The sequence below is a fragment of the Haliotis asinina genome, chromosome 4 (genome assembly GCF_037392515.1).
Source record: "Haliotis asinina isolate JCU_RB_2024 chromosome 4, JCU_Hal_asi_v2, whole genome shotgun sequence".
NCBI classification, from domain to species: Eukaryota; Metazoa; Mollusca; class Gastropoda; order Lepetellida; family Haliotidae; genus Haliotis; species Haliotis asinina.
In genome coordinates this window covers 23,540,749-23,563,248 of record NC_090283.1, presented here as the reverse complement: position 1 = coordinate 23,563,248, position 22,500 = coordinate 23,540,749, and the positions used below count along the sequence as shown (strand labels likewise).

General features: G+C 39.8%; 1 protein-coding gene across 1 annotated transcript; it reads left to right on the top strand.

Moving 5' to 3' along the window:
* Positions 1-2,633: 2,633 nt before the first annotated feature.
* LOC137282363 (uncharacterized) lies at positions 2,634-16,703 on the top strand. Its single transcript, XM_067814107.1, has 4 exons — positions 2,634-2,718; positions 6,867-7,039; positions 11,442-11,531; positions 15,775-16,703. The coding sequence occupies exons 1-4, from the start codon at positions 2,649-2,651 to the stop codon at positions 16,222-16,224; spliced, it is 783 nt and encodes a 260-aa protein (XP_067670208.1). The 5' UTR covers positions 2,634-2,648; the 3' UTR covers positions 16,225-16,703.
* Positions 16,704-22,500: the final 5,797 nt, after the last annotated feature.

The following is a 22,500-nucleotide window of genomic DNA, read 5'->3' as shown; positions in this document are numbered from 1 at the left end:
CAGTTGAACGCACAGGCAAGAAAAAACTTGATTCATTGGCAACCGTGCCCAAACCAGTGGGAATTCCTGACTAGAATTCAAGTCTGGAATTATCCCTTAGTGACGTGTAGTTCTTGGGGAACTGTTACAACATGTGGTCTCACTGCGTGTCGTGAATAATGGCCTGTCGTATTTCTTCGACATGGGTGACAATACGTTACTGGCTTGGTGCTGAGATGAATAACAATCTAACAGCAAGTAGACGTTTATTTTGAACATCAGTATACATTAAGCGGCATCCTCATAGTTTCTATCATAGACTCGGCCTTGACATTGTGTCCCGAGTCTGCTGGAATAGTAGTGAGGTGAATAACAAACGAAAAAGAAATATACGTTTATTTAGAACGTTCACTTATGTGGTGCTGTGTGGCCCTGTGTATAGAGCTCAGGTCACAGTCGGGTAAAGTTCAGCAACAATGGGGGCGGGCAGTGCTTCGATGGGGGACTGGGTTTGTATTTGACTGTGAGAGTATTTAGCACTTCAGCCCTGTTCCACTATCAAACACATGAGAGATGTGGTCAAACCTGTGTTAAATTCACTGGTCTACCTTTCTTTGTTATGCATGTGACTATTAACGTTCAAGCGTCCCACAAGCAACTTGGGTTATCCGAGGTGATGAAATCAAATTGTTGCGCATGTAGAGCATGCCCTTCCGTGGTGTTGAATTCAACTTGTATTGCCCTGATTATTATTCAAGCAGTATCCGGCTGTCTTGAGTGGCGTTGTGTAAATCCAGGTTACATGCCAATCATAACGGGTCTAACGGGGTCGATTGGTCGGGCTCGTAGACTAGCAACATCCCAACTGGTCAGATCAATACTCATGGTATAATTTGCTGGATTATTTGGTCCAAATTCAAATATTTACACGTCACTGTCAAAAAGCGTGAATATTGTTGGAATTAAATAAATGAATACTGTTAGCAATCAAACAGTAAATACACTTTTATCTCGAACGTCCGCTCATATCAAGCAATATCTGGGTCTTTTCCATGATAGACACTTTTCAAAGGTCAAGACTCGGTGCCCAGGATAATAGTGTGTCGTGGCTCGCCGAGACTCTGCTGGGATTGTGTTGATGTGAATAAAAACAGAACGGAAATACAGGTTTCGCTAGAACGTCCGCAGTATCAAACAATATCCGGATCTTTTCCATCACAGACACTTTAAGCCTCGGTAATCAATAATGTTTTCTGAGCAGTGGCACGCGACGTTAACTGAGTGAGTGAGTTAGGTTTTACGCCGTTTTGGGCACTATTCAAGCAATGCCACAGCGAGGGACTCCAACAATCGGTTTCAACAATCGAAACTGAGAATCGAACCCGGGTCACCAGCGAACACTGTAACCACTGCGCCACCTCTGTATCCGCCTTTTTTGTGGATACCCCTACAATATTTTTCGATTACTAATTCATTGTTTTCATTACATCTTTTGATTTGTTGTCAGCTTTGAAAGAAGTGACACTTTCTTTATTTCACGAAAATAAGCATGTTGATATGTATCAAATATTCTAAGAAAATGGTGATTAAATAATCATCTCGTGAAACATTGTTGAAAAGAGTTTCTGTACAATGGCGCTCGTGTCGACATATAATGGGAGCGCTGAGAGGAAAGACGTTAGAAGTTATCAAACACGTGCCAGTCGTAAAAATGAGTGAGTGAATATAGTTTTACGCCGGTTCTAGCAATATTCCAGCAATATCACTTCGGGGGATACCAGGGGTGGTCGTCACACATTGTACCCATGTGCGAATCGAAACAAAGTCTTCGGCGCGACAGACCAACGCTTTAACCACTAGGCTACCCCACTGTTCCGCCGGTCGTAAGAACCTAACGGGATCGGTTGGTCAGGCTCGCTAGCTTAGGGGACGCATGCATCCCAACTGGATACATCAATACTCATGATCAAAATGACTGGATTGTTTAAAGGAGATTCGATTATTCACACACCGGTGTTTAAAAAAACCCGTTAATATTTCTGGGAAAAAAATACCCCAATGAATACTGTTAGAAAAATATTTGCATTTGCGCCCAATTTGAATAATTGTCTTCAAACCACAGAGTGATGATAACAGCAACACAAACATTTATGCAATCATAAACAACGGCCAGAATCACAAACGTCCCCAAGGAAAGGCAGAGCGGCAGGATCTATCACTCCCATGTGCACCATCTGTAATTGGAATTATGAATAACTAGGCCCTGCTCAATTCATAAAACTCATGTTTTTATCTCCACGTCAGTCTGCAAATACAGAAAATAGAACAAATTTCCTTCTTTGGAAGAAATGGTCCCGAGGTTGCTCCAGTTAACATTGAAATCCTGGTTGTTGTTACATGGATGTTCCACGTCTCAACAATGTCCGTTGATGTTATTCGAGGTGAGTCAGTTCATTGTTTCCTCTTCCTGTTTACCGATGATTTCATCGCATTAAAATCCTCATGAATATTCTATGGGATTGAAACGCACAAACCCGTGACGATCTTAACCAAGAATTGACTGCTTTTACTACACGCATGCGTATTTATGCGTCTAGAATTACATTGATTTTCCCGAGCAGGAATCCTGTCAGTCTATATCGTGATCTCGCTGGCCCTTAGCTGTCGATATGAAGTCTTCATCTAAGAATGGATACCAGGTTGTCAGCTTGCTTCATAGCGATGTCCGTTTTAACAAAAGTGAGTATAATCTTCTAGAATGTGACTGATTGAACGTATCAAAGTGCAAAAACTATCCCGTGTTATTAACTTAAGACAATGTTTCGAGAACGTTTTTACAAATTATTACACACGACAAAAAGCAAAGTATGTTTAATCTTTGTTGTTTTACGCCGCACGCAGAAATATTCCACCTATATGGTAGCGGTCTGTAAATAAACGCATCTTGACCAGACAAACCAGTGATCAACAGCATGATCATCTATTCCGTTAGTCGACTCTTACGACAAACATGGGTTACTGAAGATCAGTTATTCTTCAAATGTGAAAGCATGTTGATAGTTTAACAAAGAACCGTTGCAGTAGTTGTTTCAAAATCTTCAAACCAGTTTATGAACTGTCAATCATTGCATGTTCTGTTATTACTTTGCTACTTGTCTCCCCGTGAGGTTCCGGGTTGGAACATTGCTGAGTGTGGCATTAGAAAACAAACACACTTTTCTTTATCTGCTGTGAGTGGGCAAGTGAGTGAGTTCAGTTTTACGCCACACTCAGCAATATTCCAGCTATGTGGTGGCGGTCTGCAAATAATCGAGTCTGGAACACACAATCCAGTGACCAACAACGTGAGCATCGATCTCCGCAACTGGGAACCGATGACATGTGTCGACCAAGTCATCGGGTCTGACCACCTGATCCCTTTAGTCGCCTCTTACGACAAGCATAGTCGCCTTTTATGGCAAGCATGGGTTGCTGAGGGCCTATTCTACCCCGGGTAGACCTTCACGGGTTTTATTTGCTGTGAAGTGCATGATACAAACTTGATCGAAACACGACTAGAATTTGTTGCTGTACCTTTTGTAGAATTAGCTGCGTGGTTTCTTTTATCAGACTTATCAGGTTTGATTTGTTGATTTGTTGATTTGTTACTTAACCATGACTTTTACAGAAGCGAGTAAAAGTATGAGTATGTTCAATGCCGATTTTCGCAACATTTCCTCAATATCACGGCGAGGGACACCAGAAATGGGCTTTAAACATTGTACCCATGTGAGAATCCGGGTGTTCAGTCTGACGACCGAACGCTATAACCATTAAGCTACTCCACCGCCGCAATATAAAATTTGAAAAGGATAAGGTCAAAAGAACAATGTCTGTCAAGACAACTTTTTGATGTGAAGTTGTGCCACACTTTAGTTAATGGTTTGTGAACGATGCGGATTCAAACAAAATTACATGTATGTCAAAGTAGGAAGAGTTTACTGAAAATGAATATTGGCTTAATGGCGTGCATATTCCACCTGAAGCTCGTCTTTGATTTTAGTAAGTGCGTGTGTGATGGATGATGTCCAAGGGGCCAAAGAAATCAGACAAACACATTTTGTTTACACAAAAGAACTTGTTTTGATACTAACATTTCAATACTGTGAGTACCGACTTGAAATGCCACTCAGGAATGAATTTACTTTTACACTTTTAGCAATATTCCAGCAATACGGGTAGGGGAAACCTATGGGCTTCAGACTATGTACCCATGAGGGAATCGAGTCTGGGAATCGAACCTGCGTGACAAGTGATAAGCGAACGCTTTAACCACGAGGCTACCCCGCTGCCTCCCCCTAAACAAACAAACAAACAAACACACACACACACACACACACTAAAAAAACACGCACACACGCAAAACACACACACACGCAAAACACACACACACATGCAAACACACACACACACACGCAAATATACACACGAAAAACACACACACGCAAAACACACAGACACACAGACGCACACACACAGACACACACAGACGCACACACACAGACACACATGCACACACAGCTCTATAATCGTTAATCAATACTGATTGCAAGTGAGAAGTACATCGAATGTTATTGATCCAAATATCTACTCGTTCATGAAATGTTTATTATTGGAATTAATTAATGACCCAGGACGACTTCGCAATATGGTTTTACATTGCATTATTAAAGCAATACTTCTCATGACGCACCTTGTCAATAAAATATTCGTATTTATTGCACAGTTTAAGGAACACTGATGGATTACGACCATGCAGTATCTCAGTGGAGTTAGGTTTAAAGAAGACGCTATATTAAGACATGCAGCACAATATGACAAAGAATGTAGGAATCAAATTAACATGGGTAAACGTGGCCTGCATGCTTCTTCAAGTACCAAAGAAAGCAGCAGTGGCGCGTGACGCAATGAGAAGGCTTATGTTCAACTCTTGTGTTGATATGAGTGAGTTTAGTTCAGGTTTAGAAGGCTTTAGCAATATCTCGACAATATCAAGGCGGGGACGCAAAAAATGGACATCACATATTGTATCCATGTGGGGATTCGAACCCGTGTCTTCCGCGTGACGAGCGAACGCCTTTACCACTAGGCTACCCCACCGAATATAACGTGTTGATAATAGAACAGAAATAGAAAAATATCAATTTGTGAAAGGTGCATCTGCGACGTCTCAGTGAACGTTTGTAACTATTGAACACGAGGGGTTTCAGTAGGAACTGTGTCCCTCAACAGCCCGAGTCAGCCTGGACATACGCAACTCATTGCAGTGGAATATAGATCTACAAAACTGTTCTGCTGATGCAACGTTATATGCCCGTTGTTTTTCCTGTGATTGTAAATCTTCCGGTAGTGGCAGTCACAACACTTCTAGGGGTGTATTGATCAACTGCACATCGGTCTCCAGACATGCATATTTCATGGTAGGTAATATCCGACTTATATTTGTTTCTCGAAATGTGGAAACATTTTCATTATCTATGTCTGCCGGTGATGAATATCAACGTCCTGAAAGTATCCATCCCACAAATATGAATTTTATATGTATACCTAGCACAAAAATATCATTTATTTTTAACGTTTTCTCGTTTGACATGCGGTGGCTTCTTCAAACTTGTCTGGTGATGTCGGTTTGATGTTTTTGTAGACGGATGTTATCTGTACCAAACTGTGTTGAAGGTCAAACGAATGTCAGTTTGACATGCAGTGTGTACCTCCGGCTCTGTCAGGATCTATAAGTTAGGTAAATAAAGAATGTGGGGCAGCCTAGTGGATCAAGCGTTCGCTCCTTATACCGAGGAGCCGGGTTCAATTCCCCTCACGGGTACGATTTGTGAAGACCTTATCGGTTGCTGGAATATCGCTAAAAGCGACGTAAACCTAAACTCGCTGACACTCAGATCATGGAAAACAATTCTCACTGGCCACCGTGACCCTTGGTGAGACAGTTGGGTACATGCACCCACAATGTAGGTCTACTCGTAAAGACCTGAGTTAGAAATGTCTGAAGCAACTCATGTTGTCGTGAGAGGCAACTAATCGGGTGGCCCGGCTCGTTAACTTTGCTGACGCATGTCATCGTATCTCAGTTGTGTAGATCGATCCTCATGATGTTGATCACTGGATTGTCTGGTCCAGGCTGGAATATTTACAACCTTCATACAGCTTTGAATAAAGTCGAGTGAAAGATTAAACAAGCAAACAAACAAACAAACAAACAAAAACCGTAGAATACCACTAGCTAGCCACTTTTAAGTGTTGTCAACCACGTCAGGATTGCTACAGTCTAGCGATGCCATGATTTAACAGTTGCATTGACATGTTATCCCCCTTCAAGGTTTTGCAGCGAAAGTTCGCAACTCATAAAGTGATGTGACAATAATTTACCCACAAATCTCTCTGTGTTCTGTGTCCTCGTATACATGAAGGTCACTGTATGACTGAATATGATTTAAGGTGCTTGAAGCAAAATTTCAGCAATATCACACGGTGGACATCAGAAATGGGCTTTACACATTGCATCCACGTAGGGGAATTAAACCCGGGGTGGCGTGACAAGCGGTGACATTAGGTACATGGCCACCCCATGTCATCGTATCTCAGTTGTGTAGATCGATGCTCATGATGTTGATCACTGGATTGCTTGGTCCAGACTGGAATATTTACAGACAACCTTCATATAGCTTTGAATAAAGCAGAGTGCAGGTTTAAACAAAACAGACAAACAAACACTGAAGATTGCTTCTAGAAGGATGTGTTAAACATAAATAATACTACTGGTAAGTTTTCAGTCGAGTCTTCTATCCGGCCGCACCATCGTTGTGATTGGCTGTCCTTGCTTCCATTCACAGATACGTCTTTGGGACACCGACATCGCCTTCTCGGGATTGTGAAGGTGTTGTCTGTTATCTACATTCTCCTGGGACTAATCACTACAGCACTTGGAGGAACCCTTGTTGCTCTAGCTTTGGACAGACCACGCTTTACATTCTCTACAGGACTGCCTCTTATGACTGGAGTAATGGTTTGTACAATCCTTATTCTGGCATGTGACAAAGTGTTTAACATTATAATGATAAAACAGGTTTGGAGACCACGAGATGTCTGTCCCACGACGAATCCGTGAAGATCCGGGTTAGAATTGGTCTTCTTTAACTATTGCTTGTTGTATGAGGCGACTAACGGAATCGGGTGGTCAGGCTCGCTAGCTTGGTGCCACATATCATCGCATCCCAGTTGCATAGGTTGATGGTCATGCTGTTGATCACTGGATTGTCTGATCCAGACTCGAGTATTTACCGGAATACCGTTGTGGTGTTAAATGACACAACGACCAACCAATTATCTCACAATGACGCGTATTAATTATGTCAAAAGTGCAACATTTCCCCTGTTGACACCAATGAAATCAGTAGCAATCATAATGATTACTCACAACGCCTAATCTCGCCTAATCAGTTGCCTCTTTTCAAACGTTTGGGCCCACAGAATAAGTCTACAGATATATAAATAGTAAAAAAAATACCTCACTGTGAATTGTGCCGTCCCAAGCCAGAATATACATCTGGAACCCCTCTCAATATTGACATATACATTTTCACTGGATAACTTTGTGCTATTTTAGGAGTGCAGAATGTGTTTATACACAAATAGAAACACCTTATCGTCATGAATTGTGCGACCATTTTCATAATTAACAGTGAGGACATAGGGTAGAATATAGCCTAAGCAAATCTCACAATGTCGATTGATATAATTTCTTTAAATAACGTTTGCTCTTTCACCCTGCCTCTTAACAAAAGCAGCAGCACACATCTGTCTTATCATCGACCAGTCCTCTTCTCCATCCAGTCGAGAAACATTATTTCACTGCAACATCCTGTGTCAAAAATGGAATCCGAACTTCAAATAACAATGGTTGACGTGTGAAGTCCCAAGGTATTCCTGTTAATCTGTCATATGAAGAAGTTCGATACGCTTCCGCCAGATCGTCACTAGAGTCCATTACATTAATTGTAATTGTAATTTCAGCTAATGTTAGAAAATGATAGTTTATGAAATCGGTAATGTGTGCTAAGAGAAAAGCGCCGTCAGATGCGTCAGTGACTTTCAAACATATGAATGCTGCATGAACTGTGTCCCCGAATCAACACGGAAAGACACATTTCACTGCAGTGGAATATACATCAACAGACGTGTTCTGTTGAAGCAACGTTTCATGAACGTTGTTTTTCCTGTGATTATAAATATTCTCTGAAGTGGGAGTATTCCCAGTGAAAGGTCCTACCACTTCATGTTGATTATAATCAATTTCACATAAGTCTCATATTTCAACTAATGTTAGTGGATGACAGGGAATTAAACTGATTATGTGTGCCAAAAGAAAAACCCCATCAGAAAAAAATATGAAGATGTTTTAGTAGATAAAATCAATTTACAAATAACATTAATGTGCCGACTTTTGTTGAAAAAATGTCTTCTTTAATCTGATTGGTTGATAAACATGATCAAGTGGTATTTGATTCCCGGAAACTGCAAGGCTTATTGACACGTAGACACATCGCAAACAATTGTGATTCTTCAAAGGCATTTAGAAGTTGGCGTGGTAATACAGGACAAAATTTTATGGATAGCAACTTCTTGAGTTTATTTTCACGACGTTTCGCGTCACAATGCTATGACAACATGATAGCAGTAGCTAACAGGTGTACTATGATAACATAACAGAATTAGTAGTGAATGGTTACAACTACAACAAATACTCAATAACACCCGGAAATTGGCCAACACATGATGTTTATCTCCTAATTACTGAAGTGTGGGTATTCTGTCGCCTCATTTATACTTTCACATGATATTTTGTGAGATATGATATTTATGCGATATGTATCTAGTTGACAGTATGACAATTTCACTTAAGTAATTACTGTTGCCGATAAAGATATTTTTCATATTTATGATATTGATAATTCTGCCATAGATTTCTAATCATCAATTTTCTTATCCATCTCTTCCTAATGTCAGAGGTCGACGCCATTTCTCAAGTTGGTCAATAGCTGAGCTGCTAGGCGACATAAAAATACTCTTGTTTCTCATCACTCAAGACGTGTGTAAAATTCATGCACATTTTCAGAATCAATGTTGTATTATCTCTAGCGTAAAAACTAAAACAAATCTTATGGTCGGGTCGAATTTTTGGGTCGAGCGGAAATGGGAAAAAAGAATATTTTCATTATGTGATCGATTTCTGTACATGGATAAGGTGCACACGGCCTTCAGCACCACTCACCCCGCACCTGTACAATAAAACATGTATCAACTGACAGCATGCTGCTTTACTGATTGGGAAAGCGATAATTCGTTGGTGTATCATGACGGGTAATTTCACCACAGTGAATGAGGAAGGAATTGATTTGAACATTTTCTTCCAATGACCACCAGGAAGCGTTGAAAATGTCTCACTGATCCGCTACCCGTGTTCTCTTAACATCTTCAGGGAGGCATAAAACATTTTAAGTCATCCATGTGAGAAGGGATCCACATTATGATCCAAGTGCGTCTTTCTGTTTGGCATGTTGGATTGATCCCGGGGTACTCTTTACAAAGTCCTGCAATAAAGAAGAAGGAGGTATTGCTATGAAAGTTGTTACTTGTCTCGTCAGAATTGTTCCCCAAGTCTCATATGTCATAACATTCTTGCAGTAGGCATATCTATTATTGATTGCACATACATGTGTACAGTCATCGTCTTTACGTTTGTTTAGAGGCATCTGTATGCCATAATGTTGTTCCAGAAGTAGAAGCCGTCACAGTTTGTGAACCATTTCATTTCTGATTTACAACTGATCTAGCCAGCATGCTTTCTTTCGTCAAGGTTCCAGCGAATGCATTAAAAATGATGTCAAGAGTCATGTAGCAAGTCAAGATGGCGCCATAACCTCAAGGTTAAGCATTGTTTTGGGATCCATTTTGAGATGATGGTTTTTGCGATTTTAAAAACAGTTAATTTTAAATATTACATTATCAGTGGGGCGAAGTGTACTTAAACACATAGATATCGATCTGTGTTAGTTACGACATTGGGAAACATCATAAAATCAATACGTTTGTAGTGCCTTCAGACGCGGCTAATAACTTGAATACAGAGAAAGTATTAAACGTAGAAAAACGGATTTTCTTAATCTATAATCCCATTCCCTTGTCTCCTTTCAGAGATTGTTGATATAGGTCGACTCATATAACATCGACAGTAATGCAAAAAGTAATGACATTACATATGTGAAGTGGTGTGAGTGTGCGCGTTGTAGCTTGATCTGCCATTTAATTCCGTTTTTCCGTGAAAAGTTTACAATGCAGGAAACGGTGACATTTAACAGACGTGCCCCCAAGGACAGAGCCAAAGAGCTTGTCTCCGAGGGAATATCTGATATTGTTGTTCAATACAACCATTATCGCCATTTGCATGTATGTTGAGAAAACAGCTCATTCTGTCAAACGTAATGTGTCAGACTGAATCCCCTAGTGGTAGTTAGATAATCTGATTGTTTCTAGCCTCCTTAAACAAAGGTAACAACATCAACATGCGGTTTGACCGTAGAAATGTAGGGCAATATAACACAATGCTGGACACCGTTATTAAGACTAATCTCAGACACGAACGCCCAACCTCGTGAACGACTTATAGGCATTCACCCCCAGCTGACCGCGATTATCTGTGGAACGTTTCATACGTGACCAGATATCGAAGAAGACTTTTCTGTCTGCTGGCATTTAAGGAAAGAAGACTGCAGTGAATGAGTGAGTGAGTGAATTTACTTTTACGCTTTATAATATTTTCACAATATCACGGCGGGGGATACAAGAAATGGGATTCCCACATTGAACCCATGTTGGGAATCGAACACGGGTCTTCTGCATGACGAGCGAACGCTTTAACCACTAGTCTACTCCACCGCCCAGAGAAGACTGGGATATTCAATTGAAAGGATGAATATGTATAGTGCATAGGACGTCTATATCGTAATATCTTTGTGAAGCAGAGTCAAATAAGGACAAACTTGACAACAATACTAGAATCGGTATCCAAACGTCGCACCACCTGAAAAAAGAAGTTGCCCATTCATAATGTTTGCATTTATCTTGTTCATACTCTTTATCGACTCGGAGTTAATCGAAGCTGGACATCTGCTTATTGTCGGGACTGTGCATAGGTATTTACTGGATGTTAAGTGCCATATATTGTGTCCTAATGACATCCTGAACAGGAAAAGAAACGCAACTCTGGCTTTTTGTCAGTTTTTTAGATAGAAGACATAAACATGAAAGCTTACTTTTATGAGATTTCAAATTTCGAAAGTTGCGTGTCTTTTGTCGTTCAGTATGCACACAGACATTCACGTTTTTTTTGGTGTCTGTATTTCTTGCAGAAGTTATTTGGGTCCATGATTCTGTGCTTTATCTCCGTGAGAGCTTCAAAGTTCAGAAAATACACATCACCGCAGCTATGCAAGTGGCAGGTAAGAAGGACGAACGATAATTAAAGGTACAATGTCACAACGCACTTCTCCGAAATACATAAAGCATTTCTCTCAGTAATATTAACTATCAGCAGTCAGGGAAGCTACCACATAACACTTATCAGAGGGGTGCACAAAGTACGCAGTCTGGACTACCAGTTGTCCGACTTTCATTTTGTGGAAGTCGCGGTGGCTGAGCGGGTTAGGCGGCTGACTTTGTGTGCTGGCGATTAGATGCCTGACTCTCAGGGTGACTCTGAGTCCCAGATGGGACTCAACCAAAAAGTACTAGAATTTGTACTTTACTGAGAAAGTGAAATCCCAAATATGACAAATGTTGCAGCTACCACGTCGTTTATTAAAACATAAAATAACTGCGTATTTAGATTTAAATTTAAAAGTTCGAATTAATTAAGGTAATGTTGCATTAAATCTACCCTCTTACTCTGTATCATTATTTCATAACATTATTTCAAGGCGAAATAGAATTATGCCCTTTGGAGCGCTCTTTAAGAAATTCTACGTACAACTTGTGCTTGAAACCATTTCGGTAAACACCTCACTGTCTGCGACATTTTTCAATGTACGGAGAAGGTGGTTACATCCCATATATGGCAAGTGTTCTCTGCCTGGAAGTAGTTCGGCTCGAAGTTTCAGTTATCGATTTCAGGAAAGTCGTAAGGGGTAATAAATATTTTATTGCATCAATAGGAGAGAGTGCATTTAGTTTTACACCGTTGTCAGCAACATTCCAGTTATATGTCGGCGCTCTGTAAACAGTCGAGACTGGACCAGACAATAAAGTGGTCAACAGCATGAGCATCGATCTGTGCAATTGGGAATCGATGACATGTGTCAAACAAGTCATCGAGCCTGACCACTCGATCCTGTTACGACAAGCAGTGTAGGCTTCTGTGGCAAACGTGGGTTTGCTGAAGAGCTATTCCACAGCGGATCTTCACGATGGAATAGGAACCTAAGTCCATGCATATGTCCCTAATATATAAAAAATAGGTCGAAATATTGTCCAAAATGCGTGACATTGTGCCTTTAACTTTGAACGCTTGTAGAATCAACACAGCATTGTTATTCTGCTTTTCTCGGGTAGTAACACCTATCAGAAAGCTTTGACCTAAAAAGCTTTGTAGATGAAATTACCTCTGGGAGTATTTTGGATGTACAGAACAGGGATCACACTGGAGCAAGCAGTCACAGGGGCAAAATCGATTCCTTAATCCGAACAAGGGGATTTTCCAAAGACATTATTGAATATTTCTATATTATTACTTAGTGTAAGCATGCATAAGTAATGGGGATTAATCCTTATGTTAAGATTTTAATGGGATCTCTTGTATTTCAATTTCATGGAGACCGCCTCAACGGTTTCATATTTAGATATATGCATAAAGATTCAAGTGACAAAAAGCTTTCAAAATGTCTGCATGACAAAGGAGATGATTTCCACTAGTCAACTTTTCTTTCATGTCGAACAATATTCCAATAGTTTCACCCTTTGGTGTTTACAATTCACAACACAATAAGGCTGTGGACAATTCAAAATTTAATGCACCAGTGACTAAAATCACCATTTTGATTTGTGATACACGTTCCCGATTTTTTTTCAGGCGAAAATCTAGCCTTTTCAAACATGTTTATGACGGGAGTAACCGGTTGGGCAGGAAGCGCCCACCTTTTCTGTTTGACAATTCTATTGCTAAACTAAACACCTTCTATGCTGAAAGAACATACATGTATATTTACAACAATTTATGTGCAATTCATGTGCGTACGTCTTTGGCAGTACATGAGTACACTAAATAATCCCTTATGCATAAATACAGTTCTCTATACGTAAACAGGTGCATATATTAGCAGGTAGATAAATACAAACGTTTATCAAAGATTTGCTCGCATTACTTTTGTAGCGGTACGATGAAATTTGACAAGCAATTCTTATATCTAACAGTAACTGGAGAAAGAACAAAGTCTAATCTATATATGCTGTTAAGACATTTTGCATATATAGTATATGTATATAATGTTCACGATACATATTTAGTGCTGGACATTTAAGAATAAAGCGTAATTCATCACCGATTACATTTAAGTTACAAAGTGTACAATATCTTTCATTCCTCGCTATGCTTTACCATCCTCCAGTTTCAAATGGCAGGTTTAGATGTAAGGTTCTGAATATTAAAATGGGAATAGAAACATATTTCGGTAAAAGTAGATAGGTTTCAAAAGGAAGTAATAGTTTGTAATGTTGATAATACATTCCTTTCGGGCTAGATTTTATACACTCCCACCTCTGTTGAATAAACTGGTCTTTTAAAACGTCTAGCTTTGAAAGTTAGAAAAGACGTGGTATATACCGGGGGATTTACAAATAATCTTATAATTCAATTTTTATCAAATAAACCTTTGATAAAATGTATCCAATGATGCGAAAGTTTTATTTATCTAAACTGTAATACTTAATTTAAATATACCAGTATATGTTTGTGCCAAGAGGATAACAAACGCAGGTAAGTTTTTATACATATGGGAGATCCTGCAAGTTCGCCGTAAACCATGAAATGCGGGGTAGATTTACTTAGTTTCAAAACATTTTGATAGATATTCTGTATTAGGTCAAGTTTATCAAATTCCTGCCCTTCTGATCCCTAGGGTAAGATAGGTATTATCGTCACATCAAATGCTGATAATAATGCTGTTTCGCAAATACACGATATCATCACTTCTTCCGAGTGATATCGTATCTCAAAGTGTCAAACACTGGATTGTCTGGTCAAGAGTCCATTGTTACGTATACCAGACTGTCGTACAGCGTCAAACACACTCATACTCACAATGTAATCAGAATTTACACTCGACTCTGCTTTTTGCGGACATGGAAAGAGGTTTGTCGTTTTTATCTATTGATAATAACGCCAAGAGTCACTAACTGTAATATGCATTTGCCTCTTATAAACAGATCCTGTCATGGCAATCAAGTGGATTGTTATGTACGCCATGATACGTGGTCTGAATGTGGGAACAATGCGAAAGTGACGCAGGAGGTTTAGAGGTGCCCCACTTATGAAATCCACTAACAATGTTTCTTCACAACAATGGCTCTTCATCGAGTTGTTCTAGAACTTGACAATTTATGCCAGCGACCTCGAGTGATGCCATTGACAACGCCACTGACCTCACATAGTGCCCCGTTCATCAAAACAGTGTTAGAAATGAGCCATTTTGTATGTGACGAAACTAAGCTTGGGTTGTTCACTGTCTGTCGTCTCTGCCTTATTGAACTTCTCGTTTCGTTAACACCGAAAAAAACCAACTAACTAAATAAACAATGAAAAAAACAAATAAACAAATAAATAAACAATCAAATAAATAAATAAACAGATAAGTAACTTAAAAAATACCGTGACTTCATCACTGGTGGAAATATAATATGCAAATCTGATTTAATGGAGGGGGAGGAGAAAGGTGTCAGCGGCTGCTGTGTCAGGCCAGTAAGGAACGAGAGTGTCCTATCTTGAGCACCCTGCAGGTGCATATACTACCGCTCGTCTCGGGAGCACATGCAATTATCGTTAAGTCAATGTACTCCTGAAGAAAACCTAACACTTTCCCTGAAGGAAATCACTTGACACCTTTCCTGATTAACGTATTTGCAGAACGTTTTTCCCCCACAAAGCCAAATCAATGACCTTGCCTATGAAACGTGCATGATCTCAAATAGTATAGGATTCGGTCCAATATTTATTACATTGTGAGTTCTGTTGTGGAGCCACGTCCCATCCTGGGGGACTGTTCACATTGTCACGACTTTATTGATAAAGATTCCATTGGAGAATCTTCCGTATGTTCAGGTCAGCTTATCCGTTGAATCTGAATTATTCCTAAGCATGATTCTCGGAGGATCCTGTATTTCCTTTGGTATCATGAACCTAATTAGCAATCATTAATCACAACTTGATTCATAGAGATGATAAATTCTTTCATCTGTAGGAACTTCACATCACAGAACTGCATATATGTATGTATTGCAGGGTCGGTTCAAAAGTATGCAAAAACATAACAGTAGAGTTACTTTGTCATTAAAAAACCAAAAAACACTATTTTTATGCGTTTGCCTATACCAGTATATATGTATGATGTTGTTAGTCATTGCCAAACGTTAGTCACACTTAGCCATAATGACTTGTGTTTTATTGTGTCAAATCCTACTGTTTTTGTATTCCAGTGTGCCATGCTGTATTTCTGCTACGCCGGTGTCCTCCTTCTCGGAACCTTGAACTTGGTATTAACCTTCAGTGAAACTGACATACAGTTGTCTTTAATCCATGATCACAGCCGCGTGCCAATGTTCCCAATGGGTATAGCCTCAGCAGCTCTCATTGCAGTAGACCTTCTTGGAGGTATTATCTGCATGGTGATATTCTGTTTATATAAACATCAAAGTGAACCAGGGCTCCATGCTAAGTATAATCCCTCGATTCAGCACAACGAACATATAGAGAGGGAAGTGAACTACCGGCTGATGATGCTGAGGAAAATGTTACCAAAGTATTCGGCGGGACATTTAGCTCCCCATAGTGCTGTGACATCAAACGCGGTGCACAAACAGGATACACAAACACATGTGGACCAAAAAGGATATTATGTGTGGGACGTCCTCCCAACTCTGGATTGATAAAGCAGTGCCTAATGATCGTTCACGAAAGCGACGGGGCCCTCTTCACTTGTTTCTTTTTTAATGCACCACTTGCCTATTATAATGGGGTTTTTTTCTGTAAAACCATATTTTCATTTTCCTTTAACAATAACTGGGTTTTACGTTTTTCTTTGTAAGACGACTGAGTGTTCTAAAATTACACATATACCTTTGAAAGTGAGCCTGGGGTCGTGATGACGACATGAAAGCGACCTTTCATCGCCATCAGAACCTTTCGATTGTATGATCATTGTGTTGCTCCTTGTTTACCACCATCTACTTCAATGTAAGTAATTGAGTCAGGACAATTATCAGTAACAACGTCCACCATTGTAGCGTAGGAAAAGACCTCTTTGATGGACATGTCTGAGGTTCTGGTGATGCATAATGATGCATAATGATGATCATTTTATGGATATACAAGGACTTTCACAGATTAAAGAAGTATGTGACTTAAAGTATCGCCAGTCTTTTTAGGTACAGACGCAGATTCTTTCAGATAATCTTTTCGTGAACATGTTTGCCCTTCCGGACACATGGAAAATTTAAAGTAGTACGAAAGAATAACAATCACAAACGACATTTCGTTCTTGTGTTGGTTAATTATACTTGAATATAGTATTAAAATATTGTATTGATTTATTTATAATTTCCACAGACTAATGCTCAAAATGTCAAACACAGGTTATCAGACCCAGATTCGAATATTATTTTTTCAAACTGTCCAATCACCGTTGGAACATGCCTGAGAGCAATCATTAAATACTGTTGGTAATATCTGTGAAATTGCTCCTGGTCGCGTGAATGTCAACGAAAGCTGAGAATCGAATGTACACGTGAAGATCCGGGTTAGAATTGTTTTCAGTGACCTATGCATGTCGTAAGACTTGGTTGACATGTCATCGTAACCCAGTCGCGTAGATCTATGCTCATGCTGTTGATCACTGGGTTGTCTGGTCACAACTCGAATATTTACAGACCGCTGCTATGTAGCTGGAATATTGCTGAGAGCGGTGTAATTCATTTACTCCGTTAAAACGGCAGACATGCAGTATCAACCAGCATGCACCAGATGTTGAACTACAAGCTCGAAATAAATTTTAAATAAATGAAGTACATTACATTTTAAGCAATTTGACGTTACATAACACCTTTCCTCTCGTTCTACCATTTCGTGAATGTTTTCACAACAGAGACGTCTAAAATGTATAGTAATATATTCACTAGTTCAGCCATCGTGACTATAAAACATGTGGATAAAGGAAAGTAAAATCAACAAGAATATCAAACGAAATAAGCATGTAACCCTAAATCCTTTTACTGCTATGGTTTAGAAATTTCATAAGATGAAAGGCTTGTGAGTGCCCTGTAACACAGCAAAATGACGATTCTATAATATTCAGTTATATATTGAATAAACAAGGTTACATTAAATGACAGCACAGATTTCTAACACGATACAATCGGACCCCAAATGTAACTCACCATAGTATTCATGTACCCAGTAAAAAACAATTGTTATGATTGAAGACTGTTAAAAGCTGTTGAAAGATCAGCGTAGACGAGTGACAGAGCTCTTGCGTGGTGAAACGCCGATGTCAGTAGACATCTGAGCGTACATTCAAAGTAGTGCCCCTCATAATCTCAACAGCATCCCTGTCACGCATATTATACTGTCTATACTGTTCTGGATTTTTCTGCCGAAAAAACCTCATCTAGAATAACATATATCACCAGGCAGCCAGGATGTTTAAGTACAACCCACGCTCAACTAAAAGAATTAATGCTGTTTTCATTTCATTCTGTAACTACAAACAGATATATTTCCTTCTTTTGAAAAAGCGATGCCCTCGAGAGTGTTTGTGTAAACAATACAATTGAAATCTCTCGTGTTCAGTGAATATTTAAAGATGAGCACACCAAGAGGCGTCTCTTTGAAACACCGCCCGATTTCACTACAAGCATACTTGTTTTTCTAGAATCTGTTTTGCCAGCAAAACTGTGAACCATGAAATGTGGTTTCCTTTGCCCCGTGGGTCCTAAATGTTAATGAGGGGCATGTTGTTCACACGTTTCAAAAGTATGTGTAGTTCAACAAAGACGAGAATAATTTTTATCTTTCAAAGGCAAGCTAATTACAGCAATCATAGCTTTTAGACTGTGTACTTTACTCCAAGAGAGAAAGCTGATTCATCACTGTTTTTACAAAGCCATACATCCTAATATAAGTTGGGTTTTTGCATGCAAGTTTGTTTACTTTATCAACTGTCCAGTGAATGGAACGATATTCTTGATTCATCTTGAGTCTCCTCTCGTGCCTTTGTGGAAACAATTGCGTTGTTCCTTATGTGAATTGTTTGATTTGTCGGTCCCAAAAGGTTACTATGATTGGGACCATTTCTGATAAAAACAGTTTTACATAAAAGGGCTCTCTGCAGTAAGTAATTTTGCCATACGTTACCCAACAGCATGTTTTGTCAAAGATGTGACTTCTGAATCTGAGACAAGCAGAGCAAGAACGGATGTGGTGAGGCAGATCATTCCACTGGGGCAGCAGCACAAGAGGAGGAGTGTTGTCCAAACCGTGTGAGTTTGAATTTGGGTACTGTCAAGAGGTCCTGGCTTTCTGATCGAAGTGATGTAGATGGACAATAAAGTTGTATTAGATCTGAGAGGGAGACAGGAGCGCTGTTGGTCAAACATTGATGAGCAAGGCAAAGGTTTTGAAGTCCTGTGCTTGCCAGGAAGCCAGTGAAGTTCTTGTAACACTGGAGATATGTGGTCGTATCTTTGACTGAGAGATGTGATGCGAGCTGTAGTATTCTGTACGCACTGTAATCCATCTGAGGCAAGAAGGCGAACCTGCCAAAAGACTATTGCAAAAGTCTATCATTGAAGACACAAGACTTGGACAAAGAGTGATGGCAGATTCCTGGCAATATGAGGACAGCCAGTTAGTATTGGTAACTGTGATGCTGCATGCTTCTTTGTACAACAACTCATGTATCAGGAGGCCCTACACTGCCTTACTAACGGCGAAAGTAATAATTTTGAAGTCTATGTGTCATGCTGTACTGAGAACCCACTTTGACGCCAAATTTGAACTTCATAAAATAGTACGCGAGTATGGTTTTACCCCGCTTTCAGCAATTCTTGAGCAAAATCACGGTGGGAGAATCGACCCAGGTCTTCGGCAAAACAGGAGAATGCGTTAACCAGAGTTTTCCAACTGCCTGTATGCACTTTAACTGAAAATATAGAATTAAAATTGATAAAATTATTTGCTTGGGTGAAATCTGTTTTGTAAGTTGTTGCAGTGAATCTGATGTCGAAATTAGCACATGGGTGCCCATTTAAGCTTTATCTTAACTCTCATAAATGTATTGAACATCTGCCGCTTGATGAAGTACATTACTCAACCAGAAACAGATTAACCTAAATAATATCATGATTTACACAATGTGGATAACGGCAGTAGACAGGAACACGCGAAGAACATCTTATTTCAATTTTCCATCTTGATTCTGGTGCTCAAAAGACGTCAGATCTATAATACAAATGTATACATTGGAAGATGTCTAAACCGGCACCTATTGGGACTGAAGAAATGATCCGGTCTGAACAATGTGCTAGATTGTAGAGCTGATGATAAATGTACAAGCCACGGATGGGACTGAGGTTTTATGCCGGTGTTGACAACTTGTCGTATTGGACAGATGCCAGTTTGAGCAGCTTCCACTGTATACATTTGTTTATACACATTCAAGACATTTTGCTTATGTCAGGGAAACGAACGCGGCCCTTGGCCGTCTTACACCATGTCGTAACCTCTTGTGGTCAGTTTAATACTCCCCAATTCTTCTGTCCAGGGTGCTTTTATTGAAACATCCCCAAATGATCCATGTAGACACCAATCACGTCTACAGTACAATTGTATCTATACAATTGTATAAACATTTGCAGCACGTAACGTAATCGAATGGTTTCATGAAATATACTACAATCCGTCGGTCTTGATTGTGCTGTTTAAAGTAACAGTTAATACATTTGGGATTCGAACCCGCACTCATAGAGTCAGATACCTGAGTACATTCGTACTTCCAGTGTTACAGTATAGGAGGTACGAACGCTACGAGAAAAGTTACGAGATCTTAGACTTACGAGAGTTTGTTGAAACGGGGCCCTGGACCTAGATTTTCGAAGCTCACTTAGCGCTAAGATTGTCGTAAGTGCCATACATTAAAATTAGCTTACGCTGAGAGAGCTTTGAAAATATAGGCCCTGGTCCCCAGCACACCCAGTCAGCTATGTTACTTAATAACCCATCGCACCTCCCGTAAAAATAGAAGTCGGACAACTGGTAGTCTCGACCACAGACTTGGTGTAAATTGCAATGGTACCCACTGCCGAAGTACACGATGCCACTTAGAAGTGGTAATTTGAAACCATTTAAATTTGGTATTACGCTTTCGTAGACATGTACCGGGTTGTACTCAACCCAACAAAAGCACTGGGATCTGCATTTTAATTAAAAAGTGTTATCTCAAATGTAAACTAACGGTCTAAAAAAGGTGACCACTTGGAAACTGAAATTACTGCAAATTCCAAATTCAGCTGCAAACACCATCAAAAGGAAAACATATCGCCCACACGTAACAATGAGTTTTCCACATGGAAATAAGGCATGCGATGTCCAAATATAGTTTGCAAATTTTTCACGCAAAGCAAACGTAATATCAAATGCTTACCGAATATAAAACTAATGCAAACAGGATGTCAGACATCTATTCTATTTAAAAAAACCCAAACACACACCAAAAGAATGACATGATGAACATTTCAACAGCGAGAGCTGGCAATGGGAATTGGGAGCCTCCTACAATAACTTCCAGACGGGATCGTGTATTCATACAAGACAAAAGTATGTATTGGCGTTGCATGCATCCAATCTGTACTGGTCATAACTTGGGTCTGCCCCGCATCATTTCCGCCAGTGAACCCAGATCAATAGCTCTGTTGCCAGATGAACATAAATTCTCCTTATGTGGGTTCACAGCGCTTAACATGGTTGCCATTTATTCACGGCATGGAACTGGATAATAAAACAGCGATGAAGTTCAATTAGTTCATTTCAGGATTGCTCCACTATGCACAGCTGAAAATGTTGACATCTCGCCCAGTATCTCCTACAGACAAATCTAATCAAATCAAATGAAAGCAGTAGACACATTTACCGTAGCATCCGTAGCTCCTGTGTTACAGTATAGCAGGTACAATGGCTACGAGAAAACTTACGAGATCTTAGGCTTACGAGAGTTTTGTGAAACGGGGCACAGGTCATTGTAGCGTAATGCACAGTTTTTGCACAGCATTTGCACAATACCCAATGGAAGTGTGAGTGAGTGAATGTGGTTTTCACCGCTTTTAGCAATATTCCGGCAATACCAAGGCCGGGACAACATACATGGGCTTCACTCATTGTACAAATGTGGGGAATGGAACCCTGGACTTCGGTGTGACAGGCGGTCACCGAACAGCGTGCTCTATCGTGCAGCGAACTCTGACAAGCGGAAACCTGGAACTCGTGGAAATCTCAAAAACGAGGCTCTGACGCTAGAAAACTTTGGCGGTCTGGTACGGAACTGATATTATGTCAATCTCATTGTGCGCCCCAGAACTGCACGGAATGAGCGCAAAACAAACAAACAAACAAAACAGACCAAAAAAAACAAACAAACAAAAAAAACCAAAACAAAACAACAGAAAAAACCAACAAAAAACAAAACTGAAACAACAACAAAAAACAAAACAAAACAAAACACATAACAGGTGTAGCCAGTGAGCAGATGCATTTTGAATCACTTTACGACCTCATCAAACATTGGCAGTCAGTGATTTCTTAGTTAGTGCTGCCGACACGTCGACATTGAATATAGAAATGCGGTGATGTGAAAGTGTAACATTAAACCTCATTTGAAAATATCATTTTCTTATGAAACGATAAATTGGAATTCAATGTATCCATTGAAGTTGTTTGTGGTGTCTATTTTCACTTTCACACGAAAAAATTCGGATCGGTTGAAAAAGTAGGTGATTGTCTGAATAGGTTAATGAGATTAATGTTTCGGTATGATCGGGTATTGATTAACTAAACAACATTTGTCATCGTTTCAGTTAAGATGCACCGCATTGTGTTCAAGTGTTCTTTTTCTTTCCGGTTGTTGAGCCATGCCACTCTGTAACAGCCGCTCAATC

Excerpts from the sequence above, each read along its gene's own strand:
- LOC137282363 (XM_067814107.1), top strand. The coding sequence starts at position 2,649 with ATGAAGTCTTCATCTAAGAATGGATACCAGGTTGTCAGCTTGCTTCAT. Across the intron at positions 7,040-11,441 it reads CTCTTATGACTGGAGTAATG|AAGTTATTTGGGTCCATGAT; the intron begins GTTTGTACAATC and ends TATTTCTTGCAG. Across the intron at positions 11,532-15,774 it reads CGCAGCTATGCAAGTGGCAG|TGTGCCATGCTGTATTTCTG; the intron begins GTAAGAAGGACG and ends TTTGTATTCCAG.